Raw genomic sequence first — 21,480 nt, forward strand, 5'->3', positions numbered from 1 at the left:
ACTTCTTCACCTCCACCACCACAAACGACGGCGTCACTGAGAATCCCTAGCTTCCCCTTCCAGCCCCTGTAACCAAACGCACGAATTCGTCGCGAACCTCAATTCCTCCTTCTCCGCCCTCTTCTTCTCCTTGAAGAGCGGCGACAGATCGAACCCTTCCGATAGAGATATGATGTGGAAAGCATTAGGTGTTTGCGCCTCCTCTCCTTTGTCTGTACTCTCTCTCTCTCATTCTACTTCTCTATCTTAATTCTCTCAATTCACTCTCGGAATTTACTCCATCTGCTCGGCTGCTCCAGTGCTCCTCTTTCCCTCTTGCGCTTGCTCTCCTCTCTCGGTTTCAACTCTCCATTCTGGCATTCTGCTCTGGCCTCTCTCTAGGTGAAAGTATTTTTTTGATTCATCTGAAATTAAAAACGGTCAAGGTATTCTGCTCTCGGTCTCGACTCTCCATCGACTTTTATTTTAATCTATTTGTGTTAGTTTCTGAATATTAAATTATCTTTGATTATTCTGTTACTGTGCTATATGCTGTAGCATTATTTTGATTAAATTTGTGTTAGTTTTTTAAATTTAATTATCTTTGATTTTGGGTTATTAGTTTGTGAAATTTAATTATCTTTGATTGTGTGTTATTGATAAATAAATTGTGAGTATAATATGTTGCCTCAAAAAAGAAATAAAAGAAAAAGGATCGATGAGGTGATTAAAGCTCAAAGAGAAGGAGCTCTTCATAAGTTTCTTATACCTAGTTCTAGTTCTTCGGTGAAAGAAGTTGATGTGATTGAGAATGAAGAAGTCGATGCTTTGAATGAAGTAGTTAAAGATATTGAGAATGGAAATAATATTTTCAATGAAGAAATTGATGTAGATGAGGATGAGAATGATGCTTTGACTGAAGAAATTGATGATGTGGGAAAGGTTAAATGGATTAGTTGTTTTATGCATTGAACATGAGGTATTAGAAAAGCTTGATCTTGAAGAACTTATTGATGATTTTGCTTCTCAAAATGCTAGAAGATCTAAATTATTTTATCATTGTTTTCTAGTTTATTGCACTTTATAGTTACTGTTACAACTGTGCAACTATATCAAGTTTGCTACAAATGTTCGAAGCTTCATTTTCTAGGGGGGCCCTTTTTTCCTTTTCATCAAGTAAAATAATTAGAAAATTCTTAATTGTTAGTTTGCGATTCGTTGCCGTGATGGTTGTTTTTTCGGGCTATTCACTATTTTCATGTAAATTGTTTATAAGAATTTGATGAATATGATGAATATTACTTCTTCTTTGATACTTCGTAAATCAGATGAACATTATTGCTCGTTAGTTATGAATATGCATACAAAACATTTTAGTAACTTCCTGAGTTCCTGTTACGTATCTCTTTTGTGCAAAATGCAGGAGAGTAAATCTTTTATTGTTATTATTATTTGTTCTTGGAAGCTACGTGATTCATGCTTCTTTTTGCAGTTGAGGTTGAGGAATGGCCAAACAACCCCAATATTTCTTCCTTGAAGAATGGTTGAGGAGCATCATTGATGTTAGCTTTAACAAGAATGGTTCAGTGCAATCCTCTACTTCGTCCGCTCAAGCACTAATCCAAGCTTGGGCTGACCTTAGAGACTTACTTGAGTGCCAGGCCTTCCATGCTCGACACCTTCAGGCTTTGAAGATTCTTATTGGTTCTCAAACTGCTCTTCATGTAGCAGATCCACAAGCAAAACTTATAATTTCCATTTTGTCTTCACAACATCTCTCTCTTCCACAGGAATCTTATCCCCTATTCTTCAGGCTTCTATATATTTGGGTGAGAAAATCTAGGCAAACTTCTTTGGTTGTTGAATCAGCCATCGAAGTCCTGTCGCACATTTTCTCTAGCAAATCTTGTTGTGGAAAGAGCTCCCTTTTCTTCTCTGACGGGATCCTACTTCTTGGCGCCCTTTCTTTCCAAACTTCTGCATCTGAGAAGTCCAAAAGGCTTTGCTTGGACTTGCTTTGTAAGTTACTGGAAGAGGAGTACCGATCTATTTTCTTGTCCAATGAGCTAGCTTCCAGCGCTCTTGCAGGTGCTGGTTATGCTCTCTCTTCCCCTGTCACGGGAAATTTTGGAAGAATTCTAGATATTCTGTTCAGAATCTGGGGCCGAGAAGGCGGCCCCTTTGGCACTTCTCAGGGACTCATGCTCCTGCATGTGATCGAGTGGGTTCTATCGAATTCCGTAAACCTACATTCTGTGGATATTATTGAAGATGTAAGAGAGCTTTTAGAGAATGTCAAGCCAGCTCATTCTTCAGTTGCTGTAGTCATGTCTGCAGCTGGAGTGTTGAGGACTATAAATAGATCTGGATTGAGTGGCTTCATGCGCATAAAGAATTCGATAGAGGATCGTCTCGAGGTTGTGGCAAAAGAATTGGTTTCTGCCGCCAAAGGTTTTGACCATCATCTTCTGCACTGTATAGCACTAGCTTTGGCTCGAAGTGGTTCCGTCTCCTATAGGCCTTCAATTCTTACAACCCTTGCACTTGCGTTGTTGACCGAAGCATTCCCTTTGCAGCATGTCTATGATAAGATCCTTAAATTTCCTGAAGAAAATTGGGTATCACTGCATGATGAGATCAAAGACCATCTTAGTAGCTTCATTTTCAAGGAAGCAGGAGCTATAACTGCTGTTTTCTGCAATCAGTATGCACATGCAAATGACGATGGTAGAAGTTTGGTGGAGAGTCTTGTATGGGATTACTGCCAGGCAGTCTACTCATGGCATCGGCAGGCAACGTTGTTGCTTATGGGCCGGGGATATCGTCAGTTCATTAGCGACGTGGAGAAAATTGCTGAATCCGCTTTCCTTATGGTTGTGGTTTTTGCATTAGGAGTAACAAAACATAGGTTAGATACGAGAATAGACCGAGATACTCAGTTACAAATCTCGGTTAAAATATTGATTTCATTCTCATGCATGGAGTATTTCCGTAGAATGCGCTTGCCCGAGTATATGGATACAATCAGAGCTGTTATTGTAAGCGTTCAGGAAGATGAATTGGCATGTGTCACATTCATAGAGTCTATGCCTTCCTATCGTCATTTGATCACTTACGATGGTATCACCTTTTATATGCTAATCTTTTTCTTGTCAGCTGAGAATTCTCCCTTTATTTAACACTCTTTGCAGGTTCTTCTAACCAACCTGAAATGGAGCATCTGTGGTCCACCGATGAGGTTCAAACAGCTCGCATCGTATTCTATATGCGGGTTATACCTACTTGTGTTGATCGATTACGTGCCACTGTATTTAAGAATGCTGTGGCTCCCATTATGTTCCTGTATCCTTTATTAAACTGGGAAAATTTCGAATCCTCAAAAACCCTTTACCAAGTCCCTGTGCAAAGTTCTCTGTATTTTGATCTTGTCAGTTCCTTATACATCATCTAAGATATATGGGACATCCCAATGCAAAAGTTGCTAGATGTACACATTCAGTTTTCGTAGCTTTTGTAACTTCTGGAAAAGATCTTAATCAGGATGAAAGAGCTTTACTGAAAGAGCAACTTGTTTTTTATTACATCCAGAGATCATTAGAGGTACTAATTCTTTTTCTTTATGCGTGTCTGATTGAAAGCTAGTCAACTGTTTAAAGCTTTGATAAATGATTTTGAAATTCAGGGTTATCCCAGGATTACTCCCTTTGACGGAATGGCTTCTGGAGTAGCTGCACTTGTTCGGAATCTTCCTGCTGGCAGTCCGTCTATATTTTATTGCATTAGTAGTCTCATTCAGAAAGCGACAAGCCTCTGCAAAGCAGTCGATGATCTCGACATTGATCTCTGGAAGAACTGGGAAGGTGAGTTGGAGCCTCCCAAGAAAGTGCTAGATCTTCTTTTACGACTACTTTCCCTGGTTGATATACAGGTACACTGTCTCTTATATTACTTAATTGATTGATTGTTGAATTCAACTGCATTTTTTCTGTCTTGACAAGTTTGGATTTTGGCTTTCAATCCAGTTAAATTTGGTGACTACTTGTAGGTTCTACCGGATTTAATGAAGTTACTGGCCCAGCTGATTGTCCGACTACCCTTGAATGGACAGAACGTGCTCCTTAATCAACTGTATCAGCAAATTGCAGAATCTGATGATGTTATACGGAAACCAGCTCTGGTTTCATGGGTGCAGTCTTTGTCTTACCTATGCTCTCAAGGTACACACACAGAAAGACCAGAGTTGGTCGGAGAATCTGCATCTCCTAGGATCACAGACTCGATTAGCCTGAATAGCATCAGTGCACGACTGTAGATGTCTAAGTGGAAACTGATTAGGTCCTCTTCTGTGACTGCAATAACTGAATATGCTTGAGTTGCTATTAGATTTCAGAAAGAGGATCAAGATTGTAACAGAGCTCTGCAGAAAGATGGATAAGGCCAAACTTTTTATTCCTGTGCAGCTTGGCGCGGTATTCAGAGTCTGCAGGAATTGGTACTTCTTAACCGAATGCATTCGAGCCTATATATATTCAAGCTTATTTTGTAGAAATTATTCCCCCCTTTCCTATCCTCCCTGCCCCTCTCATGTAAAAAAGGTCTTCTCTCTCCATCTTTTGCATAAATCTACCTTTATAATATCTTGAACAACCCTCCATCACTACCCAAAACCAACTTTGAATTATTTTCAAGAGTTTCTGAGTCACTAATCAGTGATCACTGCCAAGAAATGATTCTAACGGCACAGCTAACAGCAAGGGTGATGATTAAAGTTTAGATCCTCAAAATCCATATGCCATTTGTTGAAAGGCAGACCTAATTTACCAGTCTGCGTCATCGTTCCTGCCTACTTCTCTGCCATTCTCGAGTACCTGACTACTGAGGTAATTTGAACTATATTGCAATTTATTTTTCAACCCTGTTGAAGTCTTCTGGAAATATTACTAGTTAGGACTCTAGCATGTACTTGAAGATTTTACTGTTTTAGGATATTGAAGATTTTTTTTATAGTTCTTGTATTTGGATTTGCGTGTAACTTTCAACGGCAGGTGCTGCTGTGGATTTCTGAAGAAAAAGTTCTTTTACTTCAGTTACAATTAAATGAGGGAATTATAGCCGTTTTGGTTCAACCATTAAGTTGAATCTTGGTTTTGAAATTGGAATGCAGGAAAACTTAATGATTGGTCAAACATCTGTTCCAACCAAAAAGATCCAACGAGCTGGAATTCTCTTTTGATTCTATGTTCATGGATGATGATGCGCTTCCATCGGCCCTGTCTTTCTATGTTGTTATACATGGCAATACAGGTAGATTTTCGTACTTTTAAGTTTGATTGACAGTATATTTAGCGTTGTTCATTTTGGGGGAATTTATAAATAGCATATACTTTGTATAAGTTGGACTGATATGTGCTTCGTGTGTTTTTTATTCAGATTGAATGAGTATAATGGTAATTTTAGGTTATTACATGTTTTAATACTCTAGTATTTGTAAGCAAAACTTACTGAGGGCTGGTGCTGGGGACTGGTGATAGAATGAGTGGATGTGTAGCTTCCAATATTTGTACATTTTACATTTATACAGTAGTATCATGTGCTACAGTAGTATTATTTGTGGCTTGGAATCTTGGATGACTCACAATTTGGTTATGGCAAAAACATGTATACAATAATACAGGATAAAATTTAACAATTACAGTTATAATTTTAATTTAAAAATAAAATAATACAGGCAAAAATTACCATATTTTTATCTAGGGATAATTGTGCCAAAATATACAGCTTTTACATTTTTCTGATTTTGTACATAAATTTAAAATTGTCTTCAAATACATGAACTTTCATTTCTTTCTAATTTTGCATGTGACGAATATTTTTGGCCAATGATTCGATAATATATTTTTTGTATTCATGCAGTGGAATTTACCTAATGTCATGTAAAAAATATTAGGGCAAATAGCGCCAAAAACAACTAACTTTGGACGAATTCTCATTTTTTCCATAACTTTCAAATATTAGTGTAAAATACATAAACTTTTGATTGAGTCTAATTTTTCCTATGGTGAAGTCTTTCGGCCATGCTTTTGCTTACTTTTAAGTGACGTGGCTTACTAATGTTGACTGAAAACGTAGTTGTTTGATAAAATAGATAAAACAACGTGGTTTAGTCACTGATTTAATTAATAGCCCTGATTTTTTCCTAATTTCAGATTTATTTCTTATTTTATCCTCATTCGTGTGCAAACACTGAGAAGTCACTGTGTCGTCCCTTTCTTGTGTAGCCGTTGTAATTGCCATAGAAAATTCTTGTTTGTTAAAGATAAATCTTACTTGTTGTCTAGAATAGAGGTGCAATTTATGGGAAAAATCATACTCAATTAAAAGTTTATGTATTTTACACTAACATTAAAAGTCATGGAAAAATAAGAATTCACCCAAAATTGGTGGATTTTGGGGCTATTTGCTCAAAATATTATTTTATTACTATCCATCTAATGATGTTTATATTAATATTATATTATTATGTCTGCACTTAATTTTCTTCTGTGTTGTCAAAATTTATTTTTTTGTAATTCAAAAGTAGACCTAATTTTTCGGACCGCCGAGTCGCCGACTCAAAGATTGTGTCCTTTGAGATACCTCATCAAATAAACTAATTTTCAAATTTCAAATTAAGATGCATTTTCAGCTTTTTAAAATTTCAAAAAAAAATATAAAAATAAAAAATACCAGTTAATCTTTATCCACAACAGTCTATATATATATAGCACACTGAACACATATAACATAAACATATTGTGAAACTGATTTTATGGTGAATTCGGCTTCACATTGACAGTACTTCAACATACAAATGATATTTTAACATTTTAAAGTATCATTTGTATATTGAAGAAGTGTCATTGTGAAGCCGGTTTCACCATAAAATCAGTTTCACACAAGTTTTTGTGAACAATTTTTAACATATTCTCTCACATTTTCTGCATTTGGTTCTATTGTTATATCAAATCATGCACTTGGTAAGCATATTTGTCCGTGAACACCGATTATATGTGCTATATTTTTAGATTTGTATTGTGTATATTACATGTGTGTTGCTATAATTTAAATATAAATTATATAGTAATTATGTATTAGAGAAAGGAAGAGAAATATCGTAAGAATGAAGCTTGGAGAAAAAATCACAAGAAGAAGATGATCGGTGCTACGTTTGTGATCTAATTCTAGGGTTCTTTATTAAAGTTGTATTATATAATTTTATTTTTATTTTTTGGATCTAATTAATTTTCTTTAAATACAAGTCATTTGATTTTATAAAAAAAATACATAAAGAAAAGAGAAAACTGTCGGTTCGACCTGAAAACCGCTAGTTTTCGGCTTGGCTCGAAACTGTCGGTTCAGGGCCGAAAATCGGCCTGCCTGATAGAAGACACGGGCCGGTTACGGTTCACTATTTTGTGAACCGGAATCGTCGGTTCAAACCCAAAAACGGCGGTTTTCGGTCCATGGACAACATTAGGGTTTAGGGACGGTAGCTCCAAACCAATTTTTTTTGGACATTTCATACAATTTACTTTTTTTTTTCTATTTAAAAATCGAGCATAACAACAACAACAACAACAACTTCTACATTCGCTTCATGAATAATTTCATCGGAGTTTAATTCATTATCTACTCACTTTTAGTTTTCCATTGATTTAACAACAGGTTTGATTGAATAACATGCATATCCACATCTACATCTTTTGGAAAATTATCGTTCCATTTTTTTTTTCTTTATATAAAATTAAGCTCATTTTTATTAGTAATAATTGTAGAAATTGACATTAATCCATTCACAAACTATATATTTTTTTTTCAAATTAGCTACATCAAACCAACACAGATTGAGCAAATGCACAAATTGACCACAAATTGTACCTCACAAGTCCCGTTTGTGTTTTCATTTCAGTTATATATATAGGGGAGAGCTACGGTATAAAACACTTTTTAATATATAAAATACGAACTATCTAAAATATACTTCCCCCGTCCCACGAATCTTGACACGTTTGATTTCGGCACGAGAATTAAGGAGTTGTAGATTAGTGTTTAAAGTGTGTAATTAATAAAGTATAAAAGTGATAAAGTATAAGAGAGAAAGTGATAAAGTAGCAGAGAGAAGGTAATATTTATTACCTTATTTGGAAATGTGTCAAGATTCGTGGGACGGCCCAAAAAGGAAAACGTGTCAAGATTCGTGGGACAGAGGGAGTGTGAATTATGTGTAGAACACGTATGAATTTGCTGTGTAAATGTATGAATTGCGAAAAATAATTTTTTTGCTACCTATGAGATTCGAACTCGGAACCATGAATTCATCCAATAAGGTGATGAATCAACCGTAGTCGTAGATCTTGATGATCTAACAGCTGAAAATAGTTCTTATTTTATATTCTAAAATGTGTTTTTAGAATATATATATATATATATATATATATATATATATATATATATATATATATATATATATATAGGGGCGCGCTCCAGTGAGACCCCCTATTTTTCGTGTAACATGAGTACAATGAATAATACATATAATACTAATGAACAAAACGTATATCTAATGAACAAGATGTATATACTGATGAAAAATAAAATTTTAAAAATTCGTAATGAATAAGACATATATACTGATGAACAGGGCTGTATATACTGATGAACAATGCAGTATATACTGATGAATAACAAAATTTAAAATATTCTGCTCCCTCCAGGATTCGAACCCTGTGAAAAAAAATCACCCTCCAGATACAATATCAGCCATAGGATTGATAAAATAAACGCACCAGATGGTGCCCTATATCTCACTAAAATTAGGGGGTCTCATTGGAGCGGCCCCCTATATATATATATATATATATATATATATGGGAGTGTTCCAATGAGACCCTCTATTTTTAGTGAGATCTTAGACACGATTTCGTGCGTTTATTTTATCAATCATATGAATGATATTGTATTTAGATGACGAATTTTTTTCTCAGGATTTGAATCCTGGAGATAGCGAAATATTTTAAATTTTGTTATTCATCAGTGTATATGCCTTATTCATCAGTATAGATGTTTTATTCATTAAAAAATAAAGATTTCAGTGTCTCACGAAAAATAAGGGTCTCATATATATATATATATATATATATATGTATATGGTTAGGTTATAGTGAAATTGCTATTCTTCGTGAGAGATAAAAAAGGCTCGGCCCTTAGTCTGCAGCTTTGTGCTTTCAAGGGTTTTTGGTTCTCCATTGTTGTTTCTTTTCTTTTTAATAAAATCTTATTTTAGCAGCGTGAGAGATAAAAATACCGAATAAGTTGGTATAAATCCGTGAATAACGTATTCAAATAATATTGCGAAATTTTCTTTGCTCTAGGATTCGAACCCAAATTTAAATGATTATTCGTACATTTCAAGAAGCTTATTTATAGATTTTAGTGATTTATTCATATGAATTCTCATTCCCTTATTATTCACGAGATGCTGCTAAGGGTTTTGTGATGTGAATGTCATGAATTTAGAGTGGACTTATAAATGGGTAAAGCACTATCACTGTTGGACCACGATGGTCCAAACCCAACTATGTTTCTTTAACCTTTTCTTTCATAGTGATGAGAAGGAACCTTCTTAGTTGGATATTCTTCTCCCATTTACTGTCGCATCACTTTTTAGATTCATATTTTCTGGCGCATATTTATCTAACTTATACGCACATAAATCATGTTGCCACAATTTGATGCTTCTTTTTTATTGTAAATTTATTATGAAAAAAAAGAATAAATAAAATTTCACCATTTAAATCCTTCTTTTTTTTCCACATTTTCTACTTGACTCTTACACTACAAAGTAGGGATAATATTATCCCTCCATTTTTTATGTGATAATACTCCCTCCGTCCCAGCTTTTCGTATCCACTTACAATTAAAAGTGGATACAAAAAGCTGGGACAGAGGGAGTATTCATTCTTGAAGTGAAAATAAGGAAGGAAAAATGATTAGCATCTCTTTTGTGTCAAATGTTGGAAAAGGAAGAAGACATTTAAAGACATAAATTTTTATTATCCATCATTTTTCATGGATAAATTTATCCATCAAAATAAACGCAGCCTAAGCGTTTTTTTTATTTGGGGGAATCATTGTTAAACTAAGTTATGATTATTGACTTCTTGTAGCACTAATTATAGTTTACATATGATTAAATCATGATAAGATATATACAACTATGATAAAATTGAAATACATAAGAAAGAAATTTGAAATACATCTAAGACACTTGAAAAGAAAGTTAAATACATTTACATTTTGCCTCTTTTTCTTTTTTCTTTTTCTTTTTTTTTTTTTGCATTGTGACCTACGGTTTAAATGAATCATAATATATCTTGAGCTTCACTTGAATATATTATAGAAATAAAATGTGGTAGGGTACTTATTTTTTTTTCTTTTTCAACATTGAAGTTTATGAAAGATTGATTCGTGGAAAAGTTACAAGGTTTTTAAGGATTGGTGGAAAGTTGAAACATACACTCCTATTCCACAAGAATATATCACTTTTTTTTAATCCGTTTCATAAGAATGTCTCGCGTATATTTTGAGATATGATTTCATTTTCTCTTTTTAACCATAATTATTCATTTTTATATGATCTTACACTCAATTCAACTACAACCACTTATTTCTACATAATAGGACCCTTTTTTGCACTTAATACATTAATTACCAAATATTTTTTAAAATTTGTATTTTCTCTAAATGATACTCCCTCCGTCCCAGGCCAATAGACCCAGTTCTTTTCGGCACGGAGATTAAGAAACTCAATTTTTGGTAGGTAAATGGTGTGGTCCACCAATAATTAAGGTTTTAAGTGTTCCCTTATTTTTCCTTAATCATATTTGCTTCATTATCTCATTTTTCATTTAGTTTAACTAAATTAAATTTACATTGGAACTTATTAATTGCACAAATTAATTTGGGGAAATTCTGGAACTTCTTCAAAGCATCATGAATTCAAATCTTAGCGTTTCAGCAAATGAATTCAACAAAGCATCATCTTAGCGTTTCAGCAAATGAATTCAACAGAACAATGAAACTCAGTGAAAAAATTCAGCAACAAAAATTCATGAGAAACTATAGCTACTGTGGAAATCGAAGAGTAAGAATCTGAAAACCCTAAATCAAGATTTGAGAATGAAAACCCTAAATTAAGATCTGCAAATGAAGAACCCTTATAGGCGGCGGCGGAGACGGAGAACGGCGGCGGTGGGGGCTCCGAACCGTCCACCGACGAAGGAGAGGCGGCGGCGGCACAGCAGGGGCTGTAGTCTTGAGGCGGCGGCGGATCTGTGTGGCCGGAGCTCTGGAGAGTCAGCGGCGCCGCTCGTCGTTGAGAGAGGAGAGGCGGCGGCGGATCTGTGTGGCCGGAGCTCTGGAGAGTCAGCGGCGCCGCTCGTCGTTGAGAGAGGAGAGGCGACGGCGGATCTGTGTGGCCGGAGCTCTGGAGAGTCAGCGGCGCCGCTCGTCGTTGAGAGAGAGAGAAGGGGGAGGGGGCGGCGGTGACGGAGAACGGAGGCGGTGGGGAAATTGGGGGAAGGGGGAAGGGGAAGGTTCCCGGAGAGAGAGAGGGGAAAAATCTGTAATGAAATTTTTTTAAATGAGTAGATTAAGGGGGTATATCTCCTTTAATTAAGTAACTATTGAATTTTATTAAAGCCCTAATTATTTCCAATTTTAGACTGGGCCTATTGGAGTGGGACGTCCCAAAAAGGAAAGCGAGCCTATTGGAGTGGGACGGAGGGAGTACATTCTTATGGGACGGATGAAGTATAAGAATATATGGATATTTAATAATGATTACCTTTTTAAAAGGGTTAAGGTACAAATGCCCCCCTAAACAAGACACCCCTAGAACGTATCCCTCCCCATTCTCGATGTTGGCCCAAATAAATCCCCAGAGTCAATAAAAATGGTACACTTAAACCCAGCAAGTTAACGGCTTTAGCGGCCGTTAATTTTTTTTTTTTCTCGTGGAGCCCACCTTTTAAGCAGCAGTCGCCGCCTTCTTTCGATTCTCGTCGCCGCCGCGTTCGGTGCCACGCCAGAGAATGATTGTGACGTTTCCAGACATCACGTTTCCTCGCCAGTCGTTTCCCGTTCACGGACACTCCGTCTCCCAACGTCGGTGCGGTGGGACGAGGTAAATGACACTCCGGCATCCAAGCCCACCACCAGAAACACGCGAATCATGTGTTCTCCCACGCCGGACTCCACGAAGAAGGTTCAACGCAACCCAACAAGAAGAACAACCAATTTCAAAATCAGATTTTCAATTTCATCCTCTGCTCGCCAGGAACCAGCTTCCCGAGCTCCTACATCTTCACTGTGATCTTCCGCCTCCTCTGCATGGCCGCGATGCTCTGCGCGGATAAGCTGTCGCCGCCGCTCGCTTCTTTCTTGGCGCTCTCACAGCTCCCTATGCTGAAATCCACCACAGGAAAGTCCACTGGCATAAGTGAGGTCATCGCAGAGAAGAGAAGGGAAAGGCGGTGTGCGGAGCGGTGTCAGAGGTTTTTGCTGAGAGGGTGAAGGAGTATACCCCCATTCTCGACCTTGGCCCAAATACACCCCCTGAGTCCATAAAAAAGGTGCATTTAAATCCAGCAACTTAACGGCGTTAGACGACCGTTAACTTGCTGGGTTTAAATGTACCATTTTTATTAACTCTGGGGGTTTATTTGGGCCAACATCGAGAATAATGAGGGATACGCTCTAGGGGTGTCTTGTTTAGGGTGGCATTTGTACCTTAACCCTTTTTAAAATGTGACAATGGAATTTATTGCCTATAGTGCTAAAGCTGTAGTTGGAAGATTCCATGTGTGGGATCTTTAAAGTGCTGAAAGTAGAGTTTTGATCCATATGTTTAGTCTTGTTTGGAAGTCTACAACTTGCATCTCATGCTTATCTTTTCTGAGCTCAAGGTTGTTCATGTATATATATGGATGCTTGTAATAAAAAAATTATTCTCGTACCAATTAATATTGTAATGTATGAATAGGTACTTCTGTCTGGGTTTGAAGAAGAGACAAGATTTTCATCATATTAATTGGATATACTTATTCATGAATTATACTAATTTATTCGTTATCCTCATTTCTCACGAAAAATAGAAATTTCACTCAAAATACACCCTATATCCAATTTCATCGGCTATACTGCTACATGTTTTTTTTTTTAAATATTATTTCATAATTAAAAAAAATTACATGAATATATCAATTATTAGATTTACTTAAAAATTCTATATGATTTCGTCTTAGCGATGGAAGATGGAATCAGATAGTAAAATTTTTGTGGTTTCGTTATAGCTACATACTAAATCTATATAATTTTATCTTCCATCGCTACATTAATTGAAAATATATCTTTGATTTTATATTAACCATGAAAGAATAGTTTTTCAATTTTTTGATATTAATTATTCCCTCCGTCCATTAAAGATTCGTTTTTCATTTTGGATCGCCCAATTAAAGATGGTTCATTTTCATAAAAGGTAGTAATTTAACTCTTGAAAATATGTGGACTCTATCACTTTTATCTAATTTACATCTCCTTAATCTTTTTATAGAAAAGAAGTGAGTCGTCTGTAATGTGGCGAAGGGAGTACTATATATTGTAAAATATATTCAAATCATTCAATTCTAATAATTATTATGTGAAGTTTATGAATTGTGTGCAGTGCAAATGACTCTCTGCTAGGAATAGAAAAGGCCTTGATATGGACATAAAAGAGTATGATTTCCAGTTATTATGATAAAAATATTTTAATTATAATCAAATTATATATATTACATATATATATGAATCATTTCATCACAATCAATAATGATATGACAGAGTGTAACATTCCGTAACGAGCTACGGTATATTCGGACATAAAAGCTTGAGAACACAACTATTATATATAAATAAAATAACTTTCGTTGGCTTCGAAAAAAAAAAAGAAGACTTTCGCTAACATAATCGGCTTGTTTGAACACATTAGAAAGTAATTCTTGCAATTTCACATCTCACTTTCAATAAAGTTTAAAACAAACATCATTTGACTTACTATAGCAATCAATTATTCAAATTCCCGAATTTCTCATTTTTTTTTATTTTTTTTTGGAAAATGATTTCTCAACTCTAATAAACTTTATGCTTATCATATGGTGAGGGCCATTAATGAGGATAGTTATTGATGGAGGAAGAAAGGGGACAAAAATCTAGTGCACATGGCTTAGAACAGCACACGTGTGGGACTAATGCTGGTCCACACGATTTATTCAAATTTCCTCTTCCTTCCAAACACTAAAACATGAATTATAGTTATCATTATATGATAACCACAATTTTTTTTTGAGAGCCGTGATAACCACAATTATTGGTAGTGGAATGAAATATATGTATATATCAGTTGGTATCTGATAGAATCTCTTCATTGCCTTATACTAGATCTAAATTTGAATTACACATTTCGTTCATGTGACACTTTAAAAACGTCACACGTGATAGAGACTTTTAAAACCAAAAACACGGAGGAGCAAAATAAGAATACAAATTTCAGGCTCGACCACCGTTGGAAAAAGTGCGCTCGCTAAGTAGGCCTCTCACCATTGCTCACACGGATTCTAGACATATGTATATTTATATGTAAATATATATATATATATATATATATATATATATATATATATGTATATTTGTGTTTGATTATATTCATAATGAAGGTGATCGTCTGGTTGCTTCTTTGCAAAGATGCGGCGAGAGCTATAGTCGATGGACGTGCATGGGTCGCCTGGTGGATACTGGGACTCGACGTTCGCCAAGTACGCCTCACCGCTCGCCTAATTGATTATGCATTCTTCGCCCGTCCTTTGTTATTCAACCTTCAAATATTCCAATATGCCTTAGCTGCTCCAAAATACTAAAGTTACATTAAATTCGTAAAACTATATCAAAACGTAACATCTTCGAATATTAATAAAAACACGTCACACAAGTATACAATCTTGACAAAATATATATGTGAATAATAACAAATAAAAACCATGCAAAATGAGTGTTTATCAATTACTAAATAAAACAAATCAAACTTATATATAGATGATAGGTTAAGAATTTTTAAAATAATACTTCCTCCGTCCCTCAAAAGTTTGCCTTAAGGAAAAACGACACGAATTTTAATAAAAGTTGATAAAAAATTATTTGATTTTGAGGTTATGTACAAAAATAGTATTTAAAGGATTGTGATTATAAAATTGATAGTGGAATTATATACAAAAATAAAAAGTAAGGAGATTGAGAGAGACTTCTTAAAGACACCTAACTTGAAATACTAAACCAAATTAAATTTTAAGCGTCGAAAGAACTTCAAGTGAATTAACATGATAGATGATAGGCATAGCTAGGTGGTAGCCTAATTTTAGCAAAACAGGCCTAGGCCTTCCAAACCAAAGTCGGCCCGGCCCGATCTATTTCCCTTCATATCTACAGGCAGGGGCCAAGAATGAGGATAGCAATTAAAAAGTGTGGAGAATGGAGTTTAGATTGAATTGTACTATTTCCAATTTGGAATTAACATGGATCAAAGTTCACAACCTCTCTCTCTCTCTCACACACACACACATGTTTTTTTTTCTTCATTTAAAAAACAAACTTAAAGAAAGAAATGTTAAAAGAAGAGAGAGAGAGACCTTGATGTTTTTATGGATGCAAATTGGTTGTCACTCGGAGAAAGATAGTCCTTTTTATGTTATGGGTTTTGTGTTAGGTCCACTTGTAACATTTAGATGCCTTCTTTTACATTATTAATGATACTATACTTTGGAATTTTCTACGTTTATTTGTGTTGTAACTTTTCACATTGTACTCCTAATTAATTAAGTGGTCGTGGACTTGTGGTCTAAGATTTGGTGGCATAAAGTTGGACAGTACTATTACCAATTCAAGTTAATTAAATTCAAGGCTTGTGTTATAGCTAATTTGGATTTGTACCCAAAATGATTAATGATAGTGTCTAAAATTTTTGTTACCTATGATGAAATCTATGAGATTAAGAGACTTTCTAGTAAAATCTCTTTATAGACATATCAGTAACTGAGCTGGGATTCTCTACGATGCACACTACTGTTCACCAAAACAATACTTCCTCCGTCCCAATAATGAAGACACACTTCATTTGAGCACGGAGATTAAGGAGAAGTAGTTTAGGTATTAAAGTATTGTGGCCCACTCTCATTAGTGTATTTGATTAGTTGAAGTTTAATGAATGTGGTGACTTTTATTTTAAGTTTTGACTTGAAATTTAAAATTTTAAATAATTAAATTTCAAAATTTTAATTAAATTAATTAATTTTTTTTCTTCAGAATTCCCATTTATTCTCTTTTTTTTTTCTCTCACTATTATCAATGCAAATTGACATTGAATCACCAAATGCAAAAAAAAGGGCGTTGCATCAAAATTCCACTCAAACTCAAAAAAATTTAACCATCAAAACTGAATTGAAATAAACCAATTTCATTTCCCACCAAAAAAAATGGCGCTGCATCAATTCCACATAACATTTGAAATTTTATTTACAACCCTATAAAAGGGGTATTCGCCACACTACTTTTACAACAATTTCTGCAGCAATTCCACATATTTTCAGAGCTCAAAAAATTCTTCCCACCAAAAAAAGAAAGAAAGATGACTAGAAGAAAATATTTAACTAGTGAAGAAAGACAAGCTATTGCCTTGTTTCTTCTTCAAAATTCTACTGATGGGAAGTTCCACTATGGGACGCATACAACTGCCATGGCAAAATGGGGCTGTTGTAAGAGCTCCATTGCCCGCTTATGGAAGGCTGCGAAAGAGGAGCACGCACAAGGTCAGTTAATAAGAGTACAAAGAAAAGAAATCAACAAGGTTAGAAGAAAAAGAGTGCACATTGATCTAGAACTCATATCAAGTCTGGAGTTGCACAAAAGGGGGACCATTCGAAGGTTAGCAACAGTGGGTAGATAGATCTCTAAGGGGCTGATTAGAGCTCATTCTAGTGCTATCCGACCAGATTTGACAGCCCCCAACAAGTTATTGAGGCTACGGTTCTCTTTCAAACAGATTGAGTATGATAGGATATGCAATGTCCTAAAGTTCAAGAATATGCACAATGTAGTGCATATTGATGAGAAGTGGTTTTACATCACCAAATCAAACCAAAAATTTTACTTGACTCCAGAGGAAATTGATCCACATCGCACATCGCACATTTATTCAATAAAGATGGGAGTGTGTTATTCGATGGCAAGATAGGGATTTTCCCTTTCACTGAGATGGTACCATCCAAAAGAACAAGCAAGAACAGGCTGGCTGGAACAATGGAGGAGAAGCCAATTTAGTCCATCACTAAACATGTGATGAAGGACTGCTATATCTCCAAGGTATGGAAAACAGAAGACAAATGTATGCATTGTAGTTCTAGTTTAGTTAATTTTATTCTCTTGAATTCAAATGTAGCTTAATTTTACATGTAAGAAAGTTTAATTTCAATTTCTTGCCTTTATATACAGTTAATTCCAGCAATTAATTATGGCCAAATAGCCCCAATTCGCAAGCAAAACTATATATATATATATATATATATATATATATATATATATATATACAGTAAGATAATGCTAGGCTACATATTAAGGACAATGATCCAGATTTCAGAGCTGCAGCAACAGCCAATGGGTTTAATATCAAGATTGTTCATCAACCTCCAAATAGCCCAGACACCAACATCAATGACTTGGGTTGGTTCAGGGCTATTCAAAGCTTGCAAGTACAATCAGTTGCCACAAATGAGACTGAGCTAGTAAAGGCAGTTGAGAAATCATTTGAGGAGCTCAGTCCTCATACTTTAAACTCTATATTCTTGAGCCTACATGGATGTTTAATTGAAATTTTAAAAGTAAGATGGTAGAATTGTTACAAGCTCCCACACATGAAGAAGGGAATGCTTGCAAGACAGGGTGCACTTCCAATGGCATTGGAAGTGCCAAAAGACCTCGTGGAAGAGTGCATTGGCTATTTGTTTGAAAAATGAGTGGTGGAGGGCATAGACCAACTGAAAGTGCTGTTGGGATTAGAGCCTAATGCATTTGGAGCAATGGAGGCAGGCTTTTAAATGCCTTACATTTAGTGAAAATGCTATGTTTTTGTAAAGAACAGTTTGTAAATGGGCTAGTTTTTTGTAAAGATTAGTTCTTTGTAAATGCCTCACAGCTTGAAATTGTAAAGGGGCTTGTTTTTTTGTAAAGAATAGTTTTTGAAAGCTCCTTATAAAGGAACACAGCCTGAATGACTCCAAGCATTAAAAAACAAAAGGGACACAACCCTTATACCAACACATAAGAGAGCATAGAGGGACACAACCCTCATACCAACACATAAGAGAGCATAGAGGGACACACCCATCATACCAACAGTCATAAGAAGAACCAATTCACAGTGAAAAAACCATCAAGGACACACACCATATTCAATCAAACACAATTAGTCACAAGAAAGAACCAATTCACAACCATCAATCAAAATGTAAGGGACACAACCCACAATCTCATGAAGTAACACAAATAATCATAGATTTTTTGGACAAGGCATGCAAATTAAACAACCGAGCATTTATTCATCATTTCAGCATAGAGGATTCCATCTACCACACTGTACTCATGCTAGACACAGAGGAACACAATGAAAGATCAATAAGAATAATCTCACCCTTTTAGAGCTGGAAACATGTTCTCCACCATCCTTCGCAACAAAGGGAAGCACCGGAGCCACCAGTCGCCGCCAACAACCTCTTCCCGCTCGTGTACGACGTCGTCCCAGTTCTCCGTGCATAGGAGGGAGACTAGCTCCGGCTCTTCCACCTTCATCGCGGTAGAGGGACGGCGATAGATGAGCCGGCGGATCGGAGAATGAACGGATGAAATACCGCAAATTTCAGCCGTCAAACCCTCCATGAAAGCACCACCGGCGGACTCCTCGGAACCCTAGAATCCGCCGCTCCCCTCATAGAAATAACCAGATGGCGGCGATGGCAACGGAGGTAAGGAATCAAAGAATTCTTCATCCTTCGAAACGGGGACGAATTCGGAGTTCAAATAGGCCGACCAACCCAATTTATCGGCCATAAACACATAGATCTAGGGTTCCAGAAAGAGGGAAAGGGGGGATTAGGGCTGAGGGCGGTGCGGATGGAGAGGTGTAGCTAGGGTTTCGAATGAGGGCGGTGGATTTTTAGGGTTAAAGGAGAAGATCGATTGAGAGAGAGAGACCAGAGAAGTTTCGAGAGAGTGAGAGAGACAGAGAGGCCGAGTGTAGTGCTAGGGTTGATTTTTTTTTGCCTTATTTATACATGAATTAAGCTCCATTTAATTAGTATAACTTTACCCTAATTATTTCCTTATTTGGAAGTGTGTCTTTATTATTGGGACAACCCAATAAAGAAAGTGTGTCTTCAAATAATGGGACGGAGGGAGTACTACTTTTTTTTTTCTTCTAAATTTCTCTTCTTTTACTTTTCATTTTATTTTTTCTTGTTCTGGTGCACAAAACGATATTGTGCATTGCAGATTTATGTGTGTGTGAATGTGTATGGGAACCATCCTCGTTCAAAATACTCAATAATTGGATTTTAAATTTCACATTCTATAAATAAGGATACGGAAATGTCAAAGAAATACTTCATCCGTCCATAAAAGTTGTAGTTTTATTACTACTTTTGTTCGTCCATAAAAATTATATTGTTTTCATTTTGAAAAATTATTCCTTATATTTTAAATTTTATACACTTAATATTTACAAAAAATTTACTCCTTATTTTTTTCATTTTAGTTGGCCCAATACATTTCTTACACTAAAAAGTACTCCATTCCACCGTACAATTGTTATAGACGGAAGGATTACCATTTTTTGGTAGCCTGTGTGAGAGTAATTTTATATTACTTTTTAAAAATAAATCATATAGTATAATATTAACTTATTAATGGCCAATTAGTACTTTTTGCATGTATAAAACATTAGTATGTATTAGCAAAATGAAGTCAATTATTCTATCTATTATCGTGTAAGTTATAGGACTTGATGCTCCATTAATCTTAGTTACTACCTCACATAAAAATGTACGTGCTTGTAATTACCAATGAAGCTATATATATTATGCATCAACTTAATTCAGATTACGATCAATATTATTCATAATCTTTTTATTAATGATATATGATGCGATATATTATTATTATTATTATTATTTGAGCCCCCTGCATTGTTTTCATGTAATTCCATATTACATTTAAGTGTTAATCCACATTTTAATTACTATTATAAATGCATGTTATATGACATCATTATCAATATACCAATAGGTTGTATTGGTTGAATGATTGACAAAGTGTGACGTGAAAGAAAATTCAAGCCCACCTTAAAATTAACAAATCGTGAGAAGTTGGCATCAAATTAATCACTTCGAGTCATCTCTATCACTTCTTTTATGAATAGGGACAGTGTTATAAAATAATTAGCTGCATGAGAATGACTGATCTTTAAAAAAGTATAATGTATGTATTATATATTAGTATTTCAAGAAGATGCCTATTATTTCAATACTTTTAATTTATACAAAAATTAGGGTTGCTTATAGAAACTCAATGACTTCCAGAAAGAAAAAATAAATATGTACATAATGTGCATTTCACGTTTCAAGTGAAGTATTTGTGGGATTTAGAAGCTTATTTCCATAAAGATAAGAATTTCCTATCCTCATGTTAGAAAAAATTAATTATGCGCTAATTAAACCTAAAACTTTACGAGAGTACGTGGTGATAGCTCCATGCAAACTGTGCAGGAATAGTAGGTTTTTTGGGGCGTATATATTGCTTTCCAATTATTAATGTTGGATAATTGACATTATATATATATATATATATATATATATATATATATATATATATATATATATATATATATGTTTACAAATTAAATCATTCATTGAATTGAAATGTTATATAGTCACATTGACATGACTTACAAATACTAGTTTGGGATAAGGAAGTTGAACCTGCCTCTAGCTAACATCACTTTTAAGTCACAGAAATAAGACTATGATTGATTGTGACAAATTAGGATCAAGTGATGAGGTTTGGGTATTTAATATATATGTCGAGCTGTTGAGACCTAAAGCTTTTAAATTTTGCCAACATTATATTAAAATTGCCACCTAAAATTCCAATAAATATCATGTTAAACATGCAACCTCACATGAGGGTGACCACAAAGTTGTCAAGATTGGTTGTATAGTTTAGGGTTGGACCATATATAAATAAACCGAATCATATATATATATATAAACATACCATTATTCGATTTTTAAATTATATATGTGTTTAAACTTGCTTGGCCATCAGTCA

At 35.1% G+C, this 21,480-nt stretch overlaps 1 protein-coding gene across 3 annotated transcripts in view; it reads left to right on the forward strand.

Annotated features, from left to right (window-relative positions):
• LOC131010676 (uncharacterized) overlaps positions 1–5,440 on the forward strand; it is a 5,621-nt gene extending 181 nt beyond the window's left edge. Inside the window, exons 1-8 of one of the 3 annotated variants that reach the window (XM_057938333.1) lie at positions 1–210; positions 300–425; positions 1,472–3,099; positions 3,171–3,321; positions 3,432–3,579; positions 3,662–3,907; positions 4,025–4,859; positions 5,144–5,440. The exon at positions 1–210 is cut by the window's left edge and continues 167 nt beyond it. In XM_057938333.1, the coding sequence (XP_057794316.1) occupies positions 1,485–3,099; positions 3,171–3,321; positions 3,432–3,579; positions 3,662–3,907; positions 4,025–4,291 (2,427 nt within the window). In that variant the 5' untranslated portion in view covers positions 1–210; positions 300–425; positions 1,472–1,484 and the 3' untranslated portion in view covers positions 4,292–4,859; positions 5,144–5,440. Of the gene's footprint in view, positions 426–1,471; positions 3,100–3,170; positions 3,322–3,431; positions 3,580–3,661; positions 3,908–4,001; positions 4,860–5,143 lie in introns of all 3 variants that reach the window. The other 2 variants (XM_057938334.1, XM_057938332.1) reach the window with 2 other exon arrangements.
• The last annotated feature ends 16,040 nt before the right edge of the window (positions 5,441–21,480 follow it).

The sequence above is a fragment of the Salvia miltiorrhiza genome, chromosome 2 (assembly GCF_028751815.1).
Source record: "Salvia miltiorrhiza cultivar Shanhuang (shh) chromosome 2, IMPLAD_Smil_shh, whole genome shotgun sequence".
Lineage (NCBI taxonomy): Eukaryota > Viridiplantae > Streptophyta > Magnoliopsida > Lamiales > Lamiaceae > Salvia > Salvia miltiorrhiza.